Source organism: Monodelphis domestica, chromosome 1 (assembly GCF_027887165.1).
Source record: "Monodelphis domestica isolate mMonDom1 chromosome 1, mMonDom1.pri, whole genome shotgun sequence".
Classification (NCBI taxonomy): Eukaryota; Metazoa; Chordata; class Mammalia; order Didelphimorphia; family Didelphidae; genus Monodelphis; species Monodelphis domestica.
Genome location: NC_077227.1, coordinates 424,447,526 through 424,463,975, shown reverse-complemented (window position 1 = coordinate 424,463,975; position 16,450 = coordinate 424,447,526). Strand labels below are relative to the sequence as shown.

General features: G+C 45.4%; 1 protein-coding gene across 5 annotated transcripts in view; it reads left to right on the top strand.

Moving 5' to 3' along the window:
- The window catches only part of DENND1A (DENN domain containing 1A), a 728,196-nt gene extending 713,381 nt beyond the window's left edge, over window positions 1-14,815 (top strand). For 3 of the 5 annotated variants that reach the window (XM_007474630.3, XM_007474629.3, XM_056812115.1), the window contains 3 exons: window positions 1,256-1,381; window positions 10,339-10,606; window positions 11,106-14,815. In XM_007474630.3, coding sequence (XP_007474692.2) covers window positions 1,256-1,381; window positions 10,339-10,606; window positions 11,106-12,410 — 1,699 coding nt within the window. In that variant the 3' untranslated portion in view covers window positions 12,411-14,815. The remainder of the gene's footprint in view (window positions 1-1,255; window positions 1,382-10,338; window positions 10,607-11,105) is intronic. The other 2 variants (XM_007474632.3, XM_007474631.3) reach the window with 1 other exon arrangement.
- The last annotated feature ends 1,635 nt before the right edge of the window (window positions 14,816-16,450 follow it).

The window sequence follows — 16,450 nt, the reverse complement described above, 5'->3', positions numbered from 1 at the left end:
AGTCTGATCCCAAAACTCTTCTTCTTTCCACTGTTTTTCCATAACATGGCACTGTCTCTGTCTCTAGGTGTTGGGAGCTGTGGGAGGGAAATATCTCTGTAAGTGTCTGGCTTGAGTTCTGGTCAGTGTATAATTCATATATACTGGGAAGATATTTTATATATGCCGTATATGTGTTTGTGTTTATAGGTAGAGCTCATAGGTGGCTGACAAGGCAGATGTATTTTTTATAATAATTAATATTTGATCACCATATCACAGATGAAAAAGACTCTCTGAAGAGGCATCTGAGAGAGAATTCCAAAGAGCCACCACCAATCAGCAAAGAATTGCCTTTCCATATATCTTCTCCATAGGGTTGGCTGTTTGTTGGTCTGTTGTTGTGCATGCACCACTTTGGAGCAGGACCTCTAACCAGACATTCAAGTTCTTTGTAATCTACTCCCCTTTCTGGGGTCCAATTGACTCCCTAAAGTGCCCTTTGTTCTCATGGAGTCATAGACTCTTAGACTTGAAGGACCCTTGGAACATAGATTATTAGGACTGAAACAGAATTTTAGACTTTAAGATAGAATGCTAGAATATAGAATATTAGAGCTGAGAAGTACCTCAGAGCCTGGAATGTTGGCATTAATGTAAAGTATTTGAGCAGTAAGAGACCTTAGAGATGATTTAAACAAACACCTCACTTTATGGATGAGGAAATAATGCCTTGTATAAATTGCATTAGAATTTGTCAAATGTCTCGATTTTTCTTTAACTGTATGTTTTTTGACATTTCATTGCATCTTAGAGTCCAGAAAAAAAGAGAGATTTAAAAAGCATATCTGTTTTATAATATACTTCCATAATGGTGGGAAAGTGTAACTCAACAATCAGAATTTAACTTTACTGGGAACTTGATCAGAAATATTCATTATGTAATACAGCTGCCACAGCTCCAGAGTTTAGAGATGGGGGGCTCCTTTCAGGGAAACTCAGCTTTCTCAAAACCCAGGCTTTAGTGGCCCTGGGGCCCCCAGGGTGACACTTGGAAGAAGATGAGTATACCTCAAATCTGATGATAAGTGCCCCCATTAGTTACAGGGCTGGCCTCCCTTGAGCAGACATTCTGGCATGTAAAGGAGAAGTTGATTGCTTCTTCTAGCCTATATTTCACCTCCTCCACTTTCTCACCTTTCCTACTATCAAAAATTAACTCTCATTAAGGCATCTCCTAATTTTATATTGTCTTTTGTTTTCCTCTTTCCTTTAGCCTGGTAAAGCCCTTGAGACACTATACAGTCTTTCTCTCTGAAGACTCCTCTGACGATGATCAGCAGGAAGAGGACCCTTTCTCTGGCTATTCTGACAACTTCTTCTTCTGTACTCCCTTTGAATGGTCTCTCTCCCTCGCTTTTCCTCTGTATCTTTCTCTGAGTTCATTAATGTTAAGCATTGAGCTCTGCTTGGTGACCCTGCCTGTGGTCTCTAGTGCATGGCTTGGCCTTTGCTGAGCAAATCTAAAGCATGGGATGCACATGTGGATGTTTTTCTACCTTGGCTTTTCCATGGATATAAAGAGCCAATGGCCTGCCTGCTACTGGAGCATGCTTTGCCATTTTTCTGCACCAGAGATGTACCCCATCTCCACCTGCCTTCTCATAATATCCATTTTTTCAAGTTTCCCTCTCCCTGAACACTTCCCCCCTTTCCTGTCATGTTTCATCATTCATTGCTACTGCCTTCCCAGCATTCCCCATCAAAGACTCCTCCCCCTCAGCTGCTAGCTTCCAGCATGGTACAAGCCTGGACTACTCTACCAGGCAGCCATTATTATAGCTTGTGGTGTATGCTTTTATTTGTACTGTTTGTGCTCTGGCTTTGTTGATTCAAACAGGAATTTGGGTCTTTATTCATAGGTGTCTTTTAATTTCAAGACCGATCTGCTTCTCTCTGACTAATCTATTGTACTGTGCAAATAATATTTGCTGCACTCACTGGGAATTTAGACCTTTGGCTAGCAGGATGGTCTTACTCCATTCAGAATGCTGTGCCAAAGCTCAGGATGGATTTTAGTGCCCATATGCAAAAACCAGGCAATTTTGCCAACCCATCTCAATTAACTTAACTGAAAACCAAATTACTACAGCAAACTTTTGAGTTAATATATAACTCATTAAAATTGAAATCTATAAGAAAATGCCATTGTGGCACATAAAAAAATGAAGTCTCATTGATTCTTATAAATATTGAATTCTATTTTTAAATCAGAAGTTTGGACCTTAAAAATTATGTTTCTTTAATAAGGGATATTTTTTTGTCAGGATTTGGGATGAAGCTGGCCCAGTGGCACAATAACAGATTGCTGATTGATTATGGGTCCTAATGCATATATAAGAAAATCTTTGTGTTGGGATTAGAGGTCATCGTACAGTTGAGCCAGAACAAAATTTGGAGCAAAGATGGTTAGAATATGGAACACAGAATGTTACAACTGGAATAGATCTCATAACATAGAATATTATAACTGAGCCAGAACATAAAGCATAGGATGCTAGACCTGGAAAGGATCTTGGGCCAAAGAGTATGAGACTAGAAAGGACTTTGGAACAAAAAACAGTAGGGCATAGAATATTACAGCAGGAAAATACATTAGAGATCTCAGCCAAGCCTCTTTCCCTACCTGTTCCTCATGTGTATGACAAGGAGGTGAAGTTAAATGATCCCTAAGGTTCCTTCCAGCTCTCAACTTTCATGGTTTTAAACAATCTAGTCCTATTATTTCCCTTCCACCTTTTTTAAAAGAGATTAGGAAACTGAGGCCCAGAGATGCAAAATAATTTGCCTAGTCATACTGTAGGTCCTTGATATGACCAATCTCCTGATTCCCAGGCTCTTTCTATGATGCCATCTTGCCTCATTAAAGAGCTTTTGCTTTTGTGATCCATGGGCACAAGTTTCATCGTGGCAGCAGATGGGCAATAAAGAAGAGAAGTTGTATTAGCTTACCCCCCCTCTAATAGTAAATGTTCACTCTTTTTAATCCCAACCATTTGGATATACATGATTCTTAGTGAAGAAAGAATGTCATATCTTATTGTGCAAATTTTTAAGTGCCAATTTATGAACTAATAATCTAGTTGAAATCAGCTGATTTTTTTCCCACTAAACTCAAGGAAAAATGGATTTCTTTAATATGCCTTTCAATTCGGGGTAAATTAAGGGTTAACTATATGTTTTATCAAGGCACTTTTAAGTTTAATACATTATTATAGATCCAGATCTAAATTTCATGTTCTAAAAATTAACAGATTTCATATTGTTTCTTAGATTCCATCTTCTCTTAGCTTATAAAAACACTGTGCTTGAAAGCAGTGCAACTTCTATTTTTAAATTTGTTCTTTAGTTCAAACATTTTAGGGCCTACCATTCTGAATGGAGTGCCTTAAAGGCCTGAAAATCAGGATTACCTGCATTCAAAATCCACCTCTGACATTAACTGTGTCAGACCCTGGGCAAGTGCCTTAAGCTCTCCTCCCTGGCTGGTGCAGCTGGATGAGCTGCCATCTGTGTTGAGAGAAGGAGTTCCCATATCAGGAGCTCCCCATGCTGACTTAATCACAGATCATCTATTTTGATAACATTTCTCACATAGACTGGTAGAGCTAGATGCCCACTTAAAGCCTGGGTTAGGGGGCAGCTGGGTTGCTCCGCAGATAGAGAACTGGGCCTTGGAGACAAAAGGTCCTCAATTCAAATGTGGCCTCAGACACTTCTTAGCCGAGTGACCCGGGATAAGTCACTTAACTCCCATTGTCCAGCCCTTCTGGCTCTTCTGCTTTGTAATTGATACTTTGTAAGGATTATTTTTTTTAATGGCTAGAAAAAACATAGTGTTAAAACTGAGAGGGACCCTAAACATTCATTTGTTCCGACAAGTTAGATTCAGAGAGAAAATGTTCCAAGTAAATTAGCTTTCACTGTGACTAGTGACAAGTCTGCCTTTACGTAGCAGAAGAGGAGCTGAGCCCTTACCCAGATGCGGCCCCGCTGTGCAGGAATCCCCACGGCCAGGAGATGGCGCCGTTTCTAAGGTTCCCTGCTCTAGTTACAAAGGACTGCACGGAAGTCCTCAGGGCTAGGAGCCTCGGAGGAAGGGGTTTGGGGCTTGGCCTCTGAGACCCGAGCTGCAGTCGGTCGTTGGGGCTCCGGGAGGACACGGTCAGCCCCATCGCTTTCCAGGGCAGGAGGAAATCACAGATCCCAAGAGGAGGAAGGGACCGCAGCAGCCGCAGTTCTGCCCCTGTGACCAGAGTGGACAAATGGTTCCCCAGCCTTGCCTCAGTGCCCCAGGGAGGAAGAAGCCTCAGCTCAGCCAAGCTGCTTGGAATGCTTGTAACTGTGAGGGGAAGGAAATGGCAAACCACTCCAGTCTGTCAGCTGAGAAATCCTCAGGGACAGGGTGGCCCGCAGGGTCCCAACCAGGCTGAATGCCTGAACCCCAGCAGCACCGTTAGGAAACCATTCCTGACATCAAGCCTCAGTTTGCCCCTTTGTGACCTCTACCCATCACTCCTCTTTGGACAAATGGATCCTTCTAGTCCCTCTACCATTCCACAGATATCTAAAAATAACTATTCGGTTCCCCTCTCTGTGCCTTCTCTTTTCCAAACCAAATATGCCCAGGACCTTCAACCAGTCCTCCTTAGTCTAAAGCTCATCTCCATCCTGATTGCCTTCTGCTGGACACTCTTAGACCCAGAATGGCACCATGTGGCTCAACAAGGACAGAGCATAGGCAGCTGTTGCCTCCCTCTTCCTAACGCTATCCAAGGCCACATCGCCACATCATGATAATGATCCATAGCAAGCTTGCTGCCCAGTCAGAGCCTCTAGGCCTTTCTAGAACAAGCGCCCTCCTCGCCTGACCCATCGGATACTTGTGAAGGTGGCACTTGGTACCCAAGTGCGAAACTTTACATTTATGCCTATTATGTCGTATCTGATTAGAATCAATCCAATACCCTCGCCCAGCATTGGTGAGCCTTTTCAAGACTCAGGCTGCCTGTGAGCCCCCTGCATTACCCCAGAGAATGGAGGGAAGAAGTGCTCACATTGGGTGGCTGGACAGAGGAGCAGAGCATGCAAAAAATGTCCTCGGGCACCGTGGAGAGGGGAAACAGCAGCCCCCTCCGGCATGGCCCTAGCCTCCCCAGATCCCATTAGATCTTGGTTCTGTCATCCTCTTGTTAGCAGATTTGACGAGCATAACATCTATGCCTTTATCCAAATCAAGGTTAAAAATGTTAAACAGAATAGAATCAGGTCTAGATCCCTGGATATCTCTACCAGAAACTTCCTGCTACGTGCCTGTGTGATTGTCTAGTCCGTGAGGAGAGATGTTGTTAAAAGCATCACTAGAGGTAAGGTAAACTCTATCCACAGCATTCCCCTCTTCTGTTAGTGTAGTCATCTTGTCCAAAAAGCACATGTGGTGAGCCTGTCCTGGCCTGTGCTTGATGAAGCCAGACTGGCTCTTCCTTTTCCTTTCTATATGTTCATCACCATTTCTTACATGTTATTTCTCCAGGAAGTGAAGTCAAGCTCACTGGCCTAAAATTTGTCGTCTGTTCTCCCGTTTGTGACAGTGGGGACACTGGCTCTTCTCCCTTCCTTAAGCATCTCTCTGGTTTTCCCTGATCCTTCCCATATCAGGAAGAGGGAGAGGAAGTCTGCAGTCATATCTGCCAATTCTTTCAGGTCCTAAAGATGTTGTTCCTTTGGGCCAAGTGAATGGCATTCATTGTGGACAGCCAGGGAGCTCTCTTACAGTCTCCTTACTTGTCTTGAGTATCAACACCCTGGCAGTCATTTGTGTTCTGTCATTTCTTGCACAAGGCTTCATTTCCTTTCTAGAGGAAACACACAAAATAAGACATGAGCAGCTCCACCTGCTCTCTGATTTCAATCACCCTTGTCCCATCCACCTCAGCCCAAGGTCTTATTCCTTCTTCCATCTTCCTTTTTCTCCCAATAGAACTTTAAAATGAAACAAAACAACTTTCTTACTAGCCTCAGCTCATTCTTGGCATTGGCACTTCTCAGAGCATTTTTATAAGACCAGGTCACACTCTTAAGTTTTTCTATTACTGGCCTTCCTGCCATTTTCTGCACATTTCTTTTTGGAACCCTGTTTGATTGATGAGTTCTCAGTGAATCCAGATTGATGATTTCAATCAAATCTATTTTTTCATTCTCATGGAATTGTTTCCCTTTAGAAACCTCCGAATTTCATTCTTTTTTTTTTTTAATCCTCACCTTCCATCTTGGAATCAGTTCTAAGTTCCAAGGTAGAAGAACAGTAAGGGCCACGCAATGGGGGTTAAGTGATTTGCCCAGGGTTGCACAACTAGAAAGTGTCTGAAGCCATTCTTGAACCCAGGACCTCCCATCTCTAAGTCTGGCCCTCTATATACTGAGCCACCTACCTGCCTCTCAGATTTTCATTTTTAAGCATCTCCTATCCCCTTTAAGTTCTTTACTTCATGGGATCCTTCCTATGTTTCTTCTGAACTCTTTGAAATCCACTTTACCAAAATTGAAAGGGCAAATCAGATCATGCCCATCTTTCCTCTCATCTATAACAAACCCAAAAAGGTTCTTATCATTTCCACCCTACTAGCTAGTTTCCTATCCATCACAAGAGCAAGTGAGCAGCCCCAGAACCTCTTAGGCCCCATGTGACAGGCCTTTACAGAACCCCCAGATGTGGGTGCTAGGGGGCACCTCAGAACATAAAACATCAGAATTAGCATGTTAATCCTGGAAAAGCAGGGGCAGTGAATGTTAGAAACATAGGATGGTAAGCATTAGCACGTAGGAAGTTAGAGCTAGAAATGACCTGGAAGATAAACTATTCCAACCCTTTCATTTTACAGGTTGGGAAACTAAATCCAAAAAAAAGGGAATGACTTCCCAAAGGTCATATGGGCATTCCTCTCATAGAATAGGATGTAGAAAAGGGATGGAAGTCAGGGAAGGAGACCCCCCCCCCCAACACCCACACCCACAGAGTAAAAAGGATATTGCCCCCGATAGAAACGTGCTTCTGCAGAGACCTCGGCCCCTCTGCCTGCCTCGGTTTTGTGCCCAACAAGATCTGTTTGTCGCTCCCTTGCCTTTCACCCTCCCCCACCTCCCAGTCCAGGCTCAGCTGCACAGCTCCCTGCCTGTGTGACCCTTGCCCCCAGCCTCCCTCAGCCCTGGGTCTTCATGTAGCCATTAATGAGCTCAGGCTGCTTGTTAGCCACCAAATGCCATTGGAGGGGGCCAGCATGAGGGTGTGCAGAACAAGCCACCAGCGTTCACTCTGCGGCCCCCCTCCCCGCCTGCATCTGTTTATTGTTCCTCAGCTTGTGAAAGATGAACTCAGACACATTTGGCTCATGAATGTGTATGATTTGCTGCGTTCGGGGGGGAAGGTAGGCTCCTGCCACGATACCTTTCCCTTTTCTCTCCCTTCACAAATATTTCCCCCCTTAATCTAAAACCTTGTTTAAATGCCACAGTGAGACCGGCTGCCAATCAGATGCCAATCACCTCCGAAAGGCATGTCAGGTCTTATTGTTAATTGGATACGCATTATACTGTTTCCCCTCCCAGGCGCATGCAAATCCCCTTGTGTTCTTCCAGGGTTTTGGTGAGGTGCCTGGGAAAATTGCTTGTGAGGAAACTGTGCCGACTGGGTCCAGCTTCTCTCCATCCCATACTATGGCAACTCATCCTGATTGGATCCCAGCTCTGAAAATCATTAACTTCCTGACATCTTGCCTGGTCTTTGGGTTTTAGGGCCAGCTAACTTTATTGTGTGGCTTTATGGCAGAGCACTCCCTGCGGGCTCCTCCCTCCTGCTCACACTCCTCCATGGATTGGTTCCCCAGAGGATGGCTGCTTCTGGGGTAACCTTGTGGGGTCCTGCTTCTAACACTCCTAAGCCCCCTGCGGGAGACCCGTCCTTAACAAGCAGCCAGTGGATTCGGTTAGCTCGTAACAAGGACATTTGCTAAGCTAGCAGAGTAAGAAGAGTAGGTACAAAGTGCTCCCCTGTAATCCTGGGGTACACTCACACAGCTCCAGCAGAGTCCGTAGGAAGAGTGGGCACACATCTGGAGCATGGTGGTAGTGACATTGGAGGCCGCTTACTCCTGATGTGTACGGCCTGGAGCTCCTCTCTGTAGGGTCCTAACAGGGGCTCTCCTCAGGTACAGCTTCTCTACTAGGGGGATTTCTTTGAATCTGTTCCTCTTCATAATCCAACTCTCTTCTCTGCTGCCAGGCATCCCACAGACCCTGGATGAGTGTTTCCTGCTGACAAAATGGCTACCCCCCAAAGCTACATGACCAGTGAAGGGAGGAAAGAGAGAAATCCCCTCCTCTCCTCAGCATAGACCTCTTCCATAGGCAGCTTCCAGTGCTTGGACTCTCTTCTACTCCCAAACTGCCGAGATTCTTCCAGAGCTTAGCCATTTAAAGGCCACAGAGCCATCACTAACTTGCTCATTCAACCAATCATATTGTTCCCTTATTGACACAATTGAATAGGTGTGTGCACCTCATAAATGAATCGGGGTGCAAACAGCATCTTTACATTAGATTAACACCTCATTAAGAATACCTCGTAATTATTTTGTTGGTCTTCGATGAGGAAACTCTTTCCCTTCTTCTCTCCCCTCAGTTAAACATTTGCTGTCGCCAGCAAATCAACCAGAGTGCTTTTCTGGCAAAAGACACATAGTGTAGTTCAAAAACAATCCAAAAATTAACCTTGTTCTTCAAGGATATAAGCCTCCCACAGTTGTCGGGCCTGGTAATTACACTCACTTCCAAAATCATGATTACGCAATTTTAGCAAGCAGATATCATTTTACAAAATTCTCATAGGATACCACTAATCTTGGTGTTTACAAAGGCTTTTACCAAGCAGTGACAATCAAGAAAAGAACCGGAAAAAGGAAAATCAAGCTTCCCATCCCAGAGGGAAAACCTAGTCCCTAGAGAGTCTCAGAACATGTAGCATTATCCCCACAGGGATTAAGAACCTGGAGACTGCTAGATTTCCCTCTTACCCTTCAAGTAAAAAACCAAAACACTTTGGTTTTGGTTCTTGTGCAGCAACATTGGGCTAGAGTACTACTGGTCCTTTCAGCCCAGTCTTTTTGAGACCCATCGGCACAGGTTAAGAGAGATTCATCTGTATCTCTGAAACACCAGAGGGCATCCAGAATCTCTTCAAGGATTCCTTAAACACTTAGGAAATTCAAGAAGAGATCCAATTCATCTGTCACACAGACAAGCAGGCCAACATAAAAAGGAAAGCATATCCCAAAAGGTCCCAAAGGGAGATAACATATATGGGGTTGATTCCTCAAGATTTCTAGGTCATCAGATAAACCTTGTCTGATGACCTGCAGTACATAAGCACCTCAGATGAGCTGTCTGGACTCAGTATGACAAGATAAGCAGCCTAGATCTGCTCAGAAGTTTAAAAAAGGGGGAGGGGGAAACACATGAGCTTGTATAATGTAGTCTAGGAGACACCAGTATCCTAGGGAAGCAAAATCCATTCTGCTCAGGTCAGCTTCCATATTCTTAATGATCACTGCCATCCAAAAGATATCAATTCAGGGCATAAATTGGCTCAGATGAACTGGTTTGATTTGTAAAGGAAATACAACAGGAAACAGAGTATCCCATGACAGTCCAAAACAGAAAAAAAAATTTTTTTTTTAATTTTCTTCCAGTGGATCTCAACGAGGGCATCTAAGAAGGAAAATCCCAGATAGAGAATCTCTCTAATGGATCCCTGAAAATTCACCCATATTTATACTGCATAAAGGCCCCCAGGCTTCCCCGGACTTCCTAGGGGGTTGAACAGCAGACACCACAGACTAGCTGAGAGCCTTTTTTGCCCTGTCTGAATCAGGCAGGTCAAAAAAAAGACACGAAAAAGGCCAAGAACCCCTACTGTAATGTAACACCTTTATTTAATAGATGAGGAACTGGCCCAGAGAGGCAAAAAGTTACCCAGCAAGTTACTATTAAATTTGAGATTTGAACTTTTTCAGTTTGCACAACGAGGACTCATTAATGGAAAGTAATTCCCTGAATTTCACATGCAAGTTCATGGCTAGTCTAGAATTAGAACCCAAATTTCTTGACTGAGGGTCCAGCGCTTTTTCCATCATCTCATGCTTTTTTCTAATTTGCTGAAGTTTAAAAAAAAAATTGTCATCTCCATCAAAGGGTACCCTGACTCAAAGTGTATAGTGTTGGAATTCAGACTTTGTCTCTTCATAGGCCTTTGCCCTACCGAGTCCTGAGAGAGTCAGACAGTGCAGATGGAGAAGAGGCAGGGAGCCCAGAGAAGCGAGCAAAGGAAGCCCTGGCTCCTCCACCACCACCACCACCACCACCTGACAGAATTGCAGATATCAACCTCCTGGAGGACATCTTCAGCAGTCTGGAGGTAGAGCAGCTGCCTCAGCCACTGAGCCAAGCAAAAAGCTTAGAAGATCTCAGGCTGCCCAAGGATCAGGGCGACCAGCCCTGCACATTTGATTACCAGGTATGGCCAAAGGTGGAGGTTATTGGCTGCCCTCTCCCCAGGAATGACTACTCAAAAAGAAATTAACTTTGTATGGAAATGTCTTTCCTGTTCTGGGCCTGCACTGGGCACTGGAACTATGAAACCCAGAGTGTGACGTTTAGAAGGCCCTTAGAAGGTTAGATGTTCTAAGACCATAGAGTAAGAACTTGGACTCCTTAAGTCCAAAGGGATCTTAGGACACAATGATAGCGTTGTAAGGGATCATAGAATACAGAATGCCATGGACCTTAGTACTTAGGATGGTACAACCTAATATTTATGATGTTGCAGCTCAGAGGGACCTTAAGCATAGATTTTTAGAACACAGTCCTTTGTTGGATCTGGAAAGCACTTTTGAGATTATCGAGTTTAACTTCATTTTATAGGAAAGTCAGGCTTGCAAAATAGTGACATTTTTCTCTGTATCTTTTGAAACCCAAGATAGATCTTAAGTGTTTGTCTTATGCTCTCTGAACAGAGAATGGACCTGTGCTCAAGTGAAAGGAGCAGAATAATGCCTGGGTTGAAGCTCGCCCATCCTTACAACAAACTGTGGAGCATGGGCCAGGATGACATGGCCATCCCTACCAAACATTCTCAGCCTTCCCCAGAAAGACCCCTGACATCTCTAGGGAGTACCCCCTCTCTGCCTCGGAGACCCCGAAGCCGGGATAGCATCTTGACCCATGGAGAGAAAGAGGAAACCCCCACTCCTACACAGGGCAACATCACCATCCCCAGACCTCAGGGAAGGAAGACACCAGAGCTGGGCATTGTACCTCCACCGCCTACAGCTCGGCCTGCAAAGCTTCAACCCTTTGTTACCGCCGAACCTGGGAAGACCCCAGGCCTTGGGCTCCCTGATAACACCTCTGAATTGATCCCAGAGGCATTTGGGAGTTCAGCCCTCTCTAGGGATCTGGAATGTCGACCACCCCTCAGTTATCTGCCACCCCCACCGAGGCTTCTTCCTACCCCTAGTAGTGCCACTGAAATTCTCAAGCCGGTCCGTGTGGTCACTGACCCTGCAGGCTGTGAGAGTGATTACCTGTTGGCTCTCTTAGACCCCTTAAAGACGAGCTGGCCAGACAGGGCTCCCCCTGGCTCCGTAGCTCCTAATTCAAGTGGCTTTCCTTGTGGTATGAGTGACTTCACCCCTGCATCCACCCCATTTGGGCCCAAGCTGGGCTTCCCTTCAGCTTCAGCCACCACCCCATTCCTCCAGCCATCACTCAATCCCTTCACTCAACATGTGCCAACAGCTCTGCCAGTGTCCATGACCCAGTGTGCTGGGGGGCCCTTTGCTCCCTCTCCAGCTTCTATGGGCCAGGCTTTCCCTCCCAGCTTTATGGCATCCAGCCCTGGCTTTTATACCCCACAGAGACCTCAGCCCAGCCTCTCAGCTCTCTCCATGCCTAATCTGTTTGGCCAGGCTCCCCCAGGACCTCCTGTCAGCTCTTGTCCACCACTAGGCCACGGCCCCTCTCAGGGTGGCCCAAGCCAGCCCAGCCACTTGGGGGCCCCTTCTAAAATCCGAACATTGCCCCTAGTGCGCTCCAGCTCGAGGCCAGCTGAGGCCAAGCAGGGTTTGATCTCAAGATCTGGAGACCCTCCAGTGGTTCCCCCCAGGCCTCTCAATAGCCTAGAGCCAGTATTACAGTCTTCAGGCCCCAGAGAAACCAGGGATCCATTTGAGGATTTGTTACAAAAGACTAAGCAGGAGATTGCGCCCACTCAAGGAAAAGTGGAGCAGCTTCGGAAGCATTGGGAAACTTTTGAGTAAGATCCAAAGAAGAATTTGAGGTTGGTAGACAGGGGTGTGTATTTTTGGAAGGTTTTTGGGGTTTGTCTAAATCCAACTGTTTTGGAGCATGAAGGATAACTGGCTATTGTGAAGAAATAATACCCTCCACTCCCTCCTCCCCCTGCCTCCTCCTCCCTAGCAATGACTTCCAAGCAGTTTCTACTGGTCAAAATGAACTTTGACTCAATGAAACCCCACTTTGTCCACTTCTTCCTAAAGTTTTTGCCACTGCCATCGATAGTCAGACGTGGCCTGCATTTTGGCCCTGTCCTTCCCATGGGTTTCTGCACTGAGCGAGCCCCTTGATGTTGGCTTCTCCCTCCTGATACCGCCTCCGCCAGCAGGGGAGCCAGTGTCTTTTCTCCCAGCCCATCACGTGATCAGGTCCTTCTGTATCCAACCATTGTGGACAAGTAAGGATGTCAGTATTACCCATGGCCTTACTCAAGACAAAACTCAAGTTGGGTGTCAGAAGAGGCTCTCCCTGTTCTCCCCACCCCAACTCCTTGTCTCAAGATTTAATTTCTATTGTTCTTAGACAATCTTCATCTTATAAACTCTTCAAAGCCTACCTAGAAGTAGAGACCCATCTATCCAACCACATTCACTTTCCTAGAGAGGGTTGGATTTGTTTGGTTGGTTTTTGTCATTCAACATGCTGGGGATCATTGGTCCTTGAAATTCCTGTTTCAGGAAAACATAGCACAGAGCCAGCCCTGGACACCAGCAATTTTGATTTTTAGAAGATTAAAAAAAAAAAAAGACATCAGAGGGAGTCGTCAAGAGGGAGCCCTTATATTATACCCTTGTTCTTATAGCTCTATAATATGATATATAAGTGTCCTAAATGGCCGTATCTGAACTGGATGTCATAGTATATTATTTTATTATCAAAGTCAGGGCCCAGACATTTCTAGCCTATCAATCCCGGGAGGTGAACTGGTTAAGCCTAAGTGGAAAAAGAAGATAGATGCACACACTGGGAGTCAAAAGTCAGATGGAGTTTTAGCCCATGAAAATATCCAACTCCACAACATAGCCTTTGGGTTAATGCTGCTGCTTTCCCCTTCAGTGGGGTGGCATTAGAACTCACCTGAGGTCTTCCTTTCACACATACCCCTGCTTGGCAGAAGACGAGAGGGTGAGGGGAAACAGGAGGAGGAAATGGTTTTGCCCACATGAGATGTTCTTCGGTTTCCTGTTGATGCCAGAGGGGGAAAGTTATCCCTCCTTCCTTCTCCTCCACTCTCCTCCACTCTTCTCTGACCAGAAGCAGATGAAGGCAGGAGTTGGCTCTTAGAAGAGCCTCAAACCTGTACCTCTTCTCTGCAGGAGCAGAGCCAGCCCACACTTTTCTCACACCTGAGTTAAGTTGAAAATGATAGTTTGGATGTTTTTTATCTGTAATTTTTCCTCCCTTATTTTTTTCAATTCATTATGTCTTGGGTGAGGGCAAGCCTCAATAGTTGAACTGAAACTTATTCAGGCTGTCTAGGTTTAGAAAAACAACAAGGACCTTTGAGGACAAAGGAAATTGTTCACATTTCAACCTGGTCTTTCATTTCCTGATTTTGGATGAGCTGGCTCATCCACGAAGCCCACTGCTGTAGCAACCGTGTGCCCTGGATTAGGAGCCCCAGCCAAGTAATCCTATCCATAATCATGAAGACGGCCACAGCTCAGGGAGAGCCATGTGGGCCTCACTGATGTTCGTCACTTCTGGGAATGCCTGCTGCCTTTGGCAAACCAGACAGTCGCTTTTGGATTCAGGGACTAGAAGTGGTCTCTCAGAGCTTTGCCCTCAGCCATAAAGCATGTGTGATTCAGAAGGGGAAGCTGCCTCATCTGGAGTCGGATGAAGAACTTGAATCTTTAATTTGTTCCCTAAGCCAGGCTAGACTGGACTACTGAGCCCAACACTGGAATGAATAGAAGGTCAATCACAATGACCCCCAAAGCAATGCATGCTTAGATTTCCATGGTTTCATTCTCCCCTTCGTGGCATGTGCCAAGGATCAGGGGCATGCCCGGGGATATATCAGTGATGCCCGGGCATGCACAACATCCTTCCCCGTCCTGGAAAGGCATCTTTCCACTCTCCTCTTTTATGTCTAGCACTGGGAGCCCTTCAGACTTGAGACTGGGTCAGAAGGGCACACACAAACAGCACACTGAGGAAGCCGAGATCATTGTATGGACAGATGGCTCCTGTTGCATCTTGTGAACCACACTTGCGGAAATTGGGTGGAAATAATAGTCAATGTATTGTCCACATACGAGCACTGTATGTACCTTTCTTCACTTACTGGATTGAATTTGCAAACCTGGGAATTAATTTTCTGTGACAGCTCAATAAAATCCTCTCGGGCAGAACATCCTGTTTACCTGGTTGTCAAAGTACTTCCTTTGAGATTCATGGTGCCAGGCTGGGGGCTGGGGGAGGGGGAAGGGAGGTGGCAAGGGATGAAAAAAGGGAGAGAGCCTGGGACTGTGGGAAAGTCACTGGACTGAGAGGTAATAGATGTGGGTTCAAGTCTCTTCTCTTCCATAAATCTGTAAACACTGCACAAGCCACTTCTTTCCGGTTTTATTTTCTCCTTAGTAAAATGAGGTGGGAGCAGGCAAATCCCTCCAATCCCTTTCATCATATTCCTGGATCCCTTTTAGCAACAAGATATCTAGCTGGCAAAACTATAGTTGACAGAACTTCATTGACAGTTCTCTGTATTCTGAGTATCTTCCAGCCCTGACATACTGTATCCCAAAGTCCTTTATAACACAAACATTCCATGATGCTTAATGCAGATGAATTGTACCATCTGATTGGCTTAAACCCCAAGTTCCGTATTTTTCAAGGAGCCCAATTTGCCCAAGCAGATCAGCACCTTCTTCCATGCCCAAGTTATGAGGTGAAGGGAATGCAAGCTTCTGTACTGGAATAATTGCTCCAGGTTCTTTTGTGTGTATTCGGAAGCTAAGTAGACAGTGGCTGGAGAAGTTGGTTAGAGAATGACTACCGAGGATCCCAGAGCAAGGAGAAAATGCCAAGGTCAGGTCCAGTTCCCTACCTGGAGAATGGATACAGCTACAGCATTACAGACAGGTGGGTCATCACCCACTATGGGGAACTCACTTCCTCAAGAAGCAGCCCATTGCTTTTTGGACAGCTCTGAATGTTAAGATATGCTTCCTTATGTCAAGCTAAAAGATGCCACCCTCTGGGGAAGGTTCCTAGTTCTGTCCTCTGGGTGGAGCCAAAAAGAATAACTCCAATCCCTCTTTCCCATGGCAGTCCTTCAGCTACATAAAGAGACTGATTGTGTCACCACCCCCAACTCCCACATTTCTCTTCTCCAGGGTCTTCTACCTAGCCCTGAATGAGCAAAAAAAAAAATAAAACTGCCTGGTTTGCACAGGAAGTTCCTCCTCCAGGTCTTCAGAATGTAGATGGCTCTCACACCAGGGAAGAGACAATCCCAGAGCAATGTTTGGATTTCAGCTGGGATATAAAATAACATTTAGATTTTGGATCAGATTAACGAGTATTTGTTGAGTGCTGGCTGTGTGTGAGGTGCTGGGCAGGATACCAGAGAAGTATGTGACAGAATCCCAGCCCTGCAAGCACTCCCTACTTGGAAAGCTGCTGTGCTAGAAGGGCGATGAACTAGGAGTCTGAAGAGAAGGATTCAAGTCCCAACTCTAACACTAATCACATGACCATGAGCAAGTCACTCAGTCTCCTCACCTGTAAAATGGAGATGGTACTACTTGGACTAGTAGCTTCACAGGGCTATTCACAGGCAGTGATAAAACAATAGCTATTTAGGGAAGACTTCTGTAAGGCTTCAGGGCTGAAGGGTTATAAACCGTTATGCTAACAGTTGAAGAGACTGAGGCTTAAAGCCGGCAAGTGACTTGTACAAGGCTCTACAAACCTAGGTGTCCTGACTCCAGACACACGGTTCTTTCAGTGACACCAGGGCTGCCTCTGGAATTCTTCATGTTGATTATTGAATCTA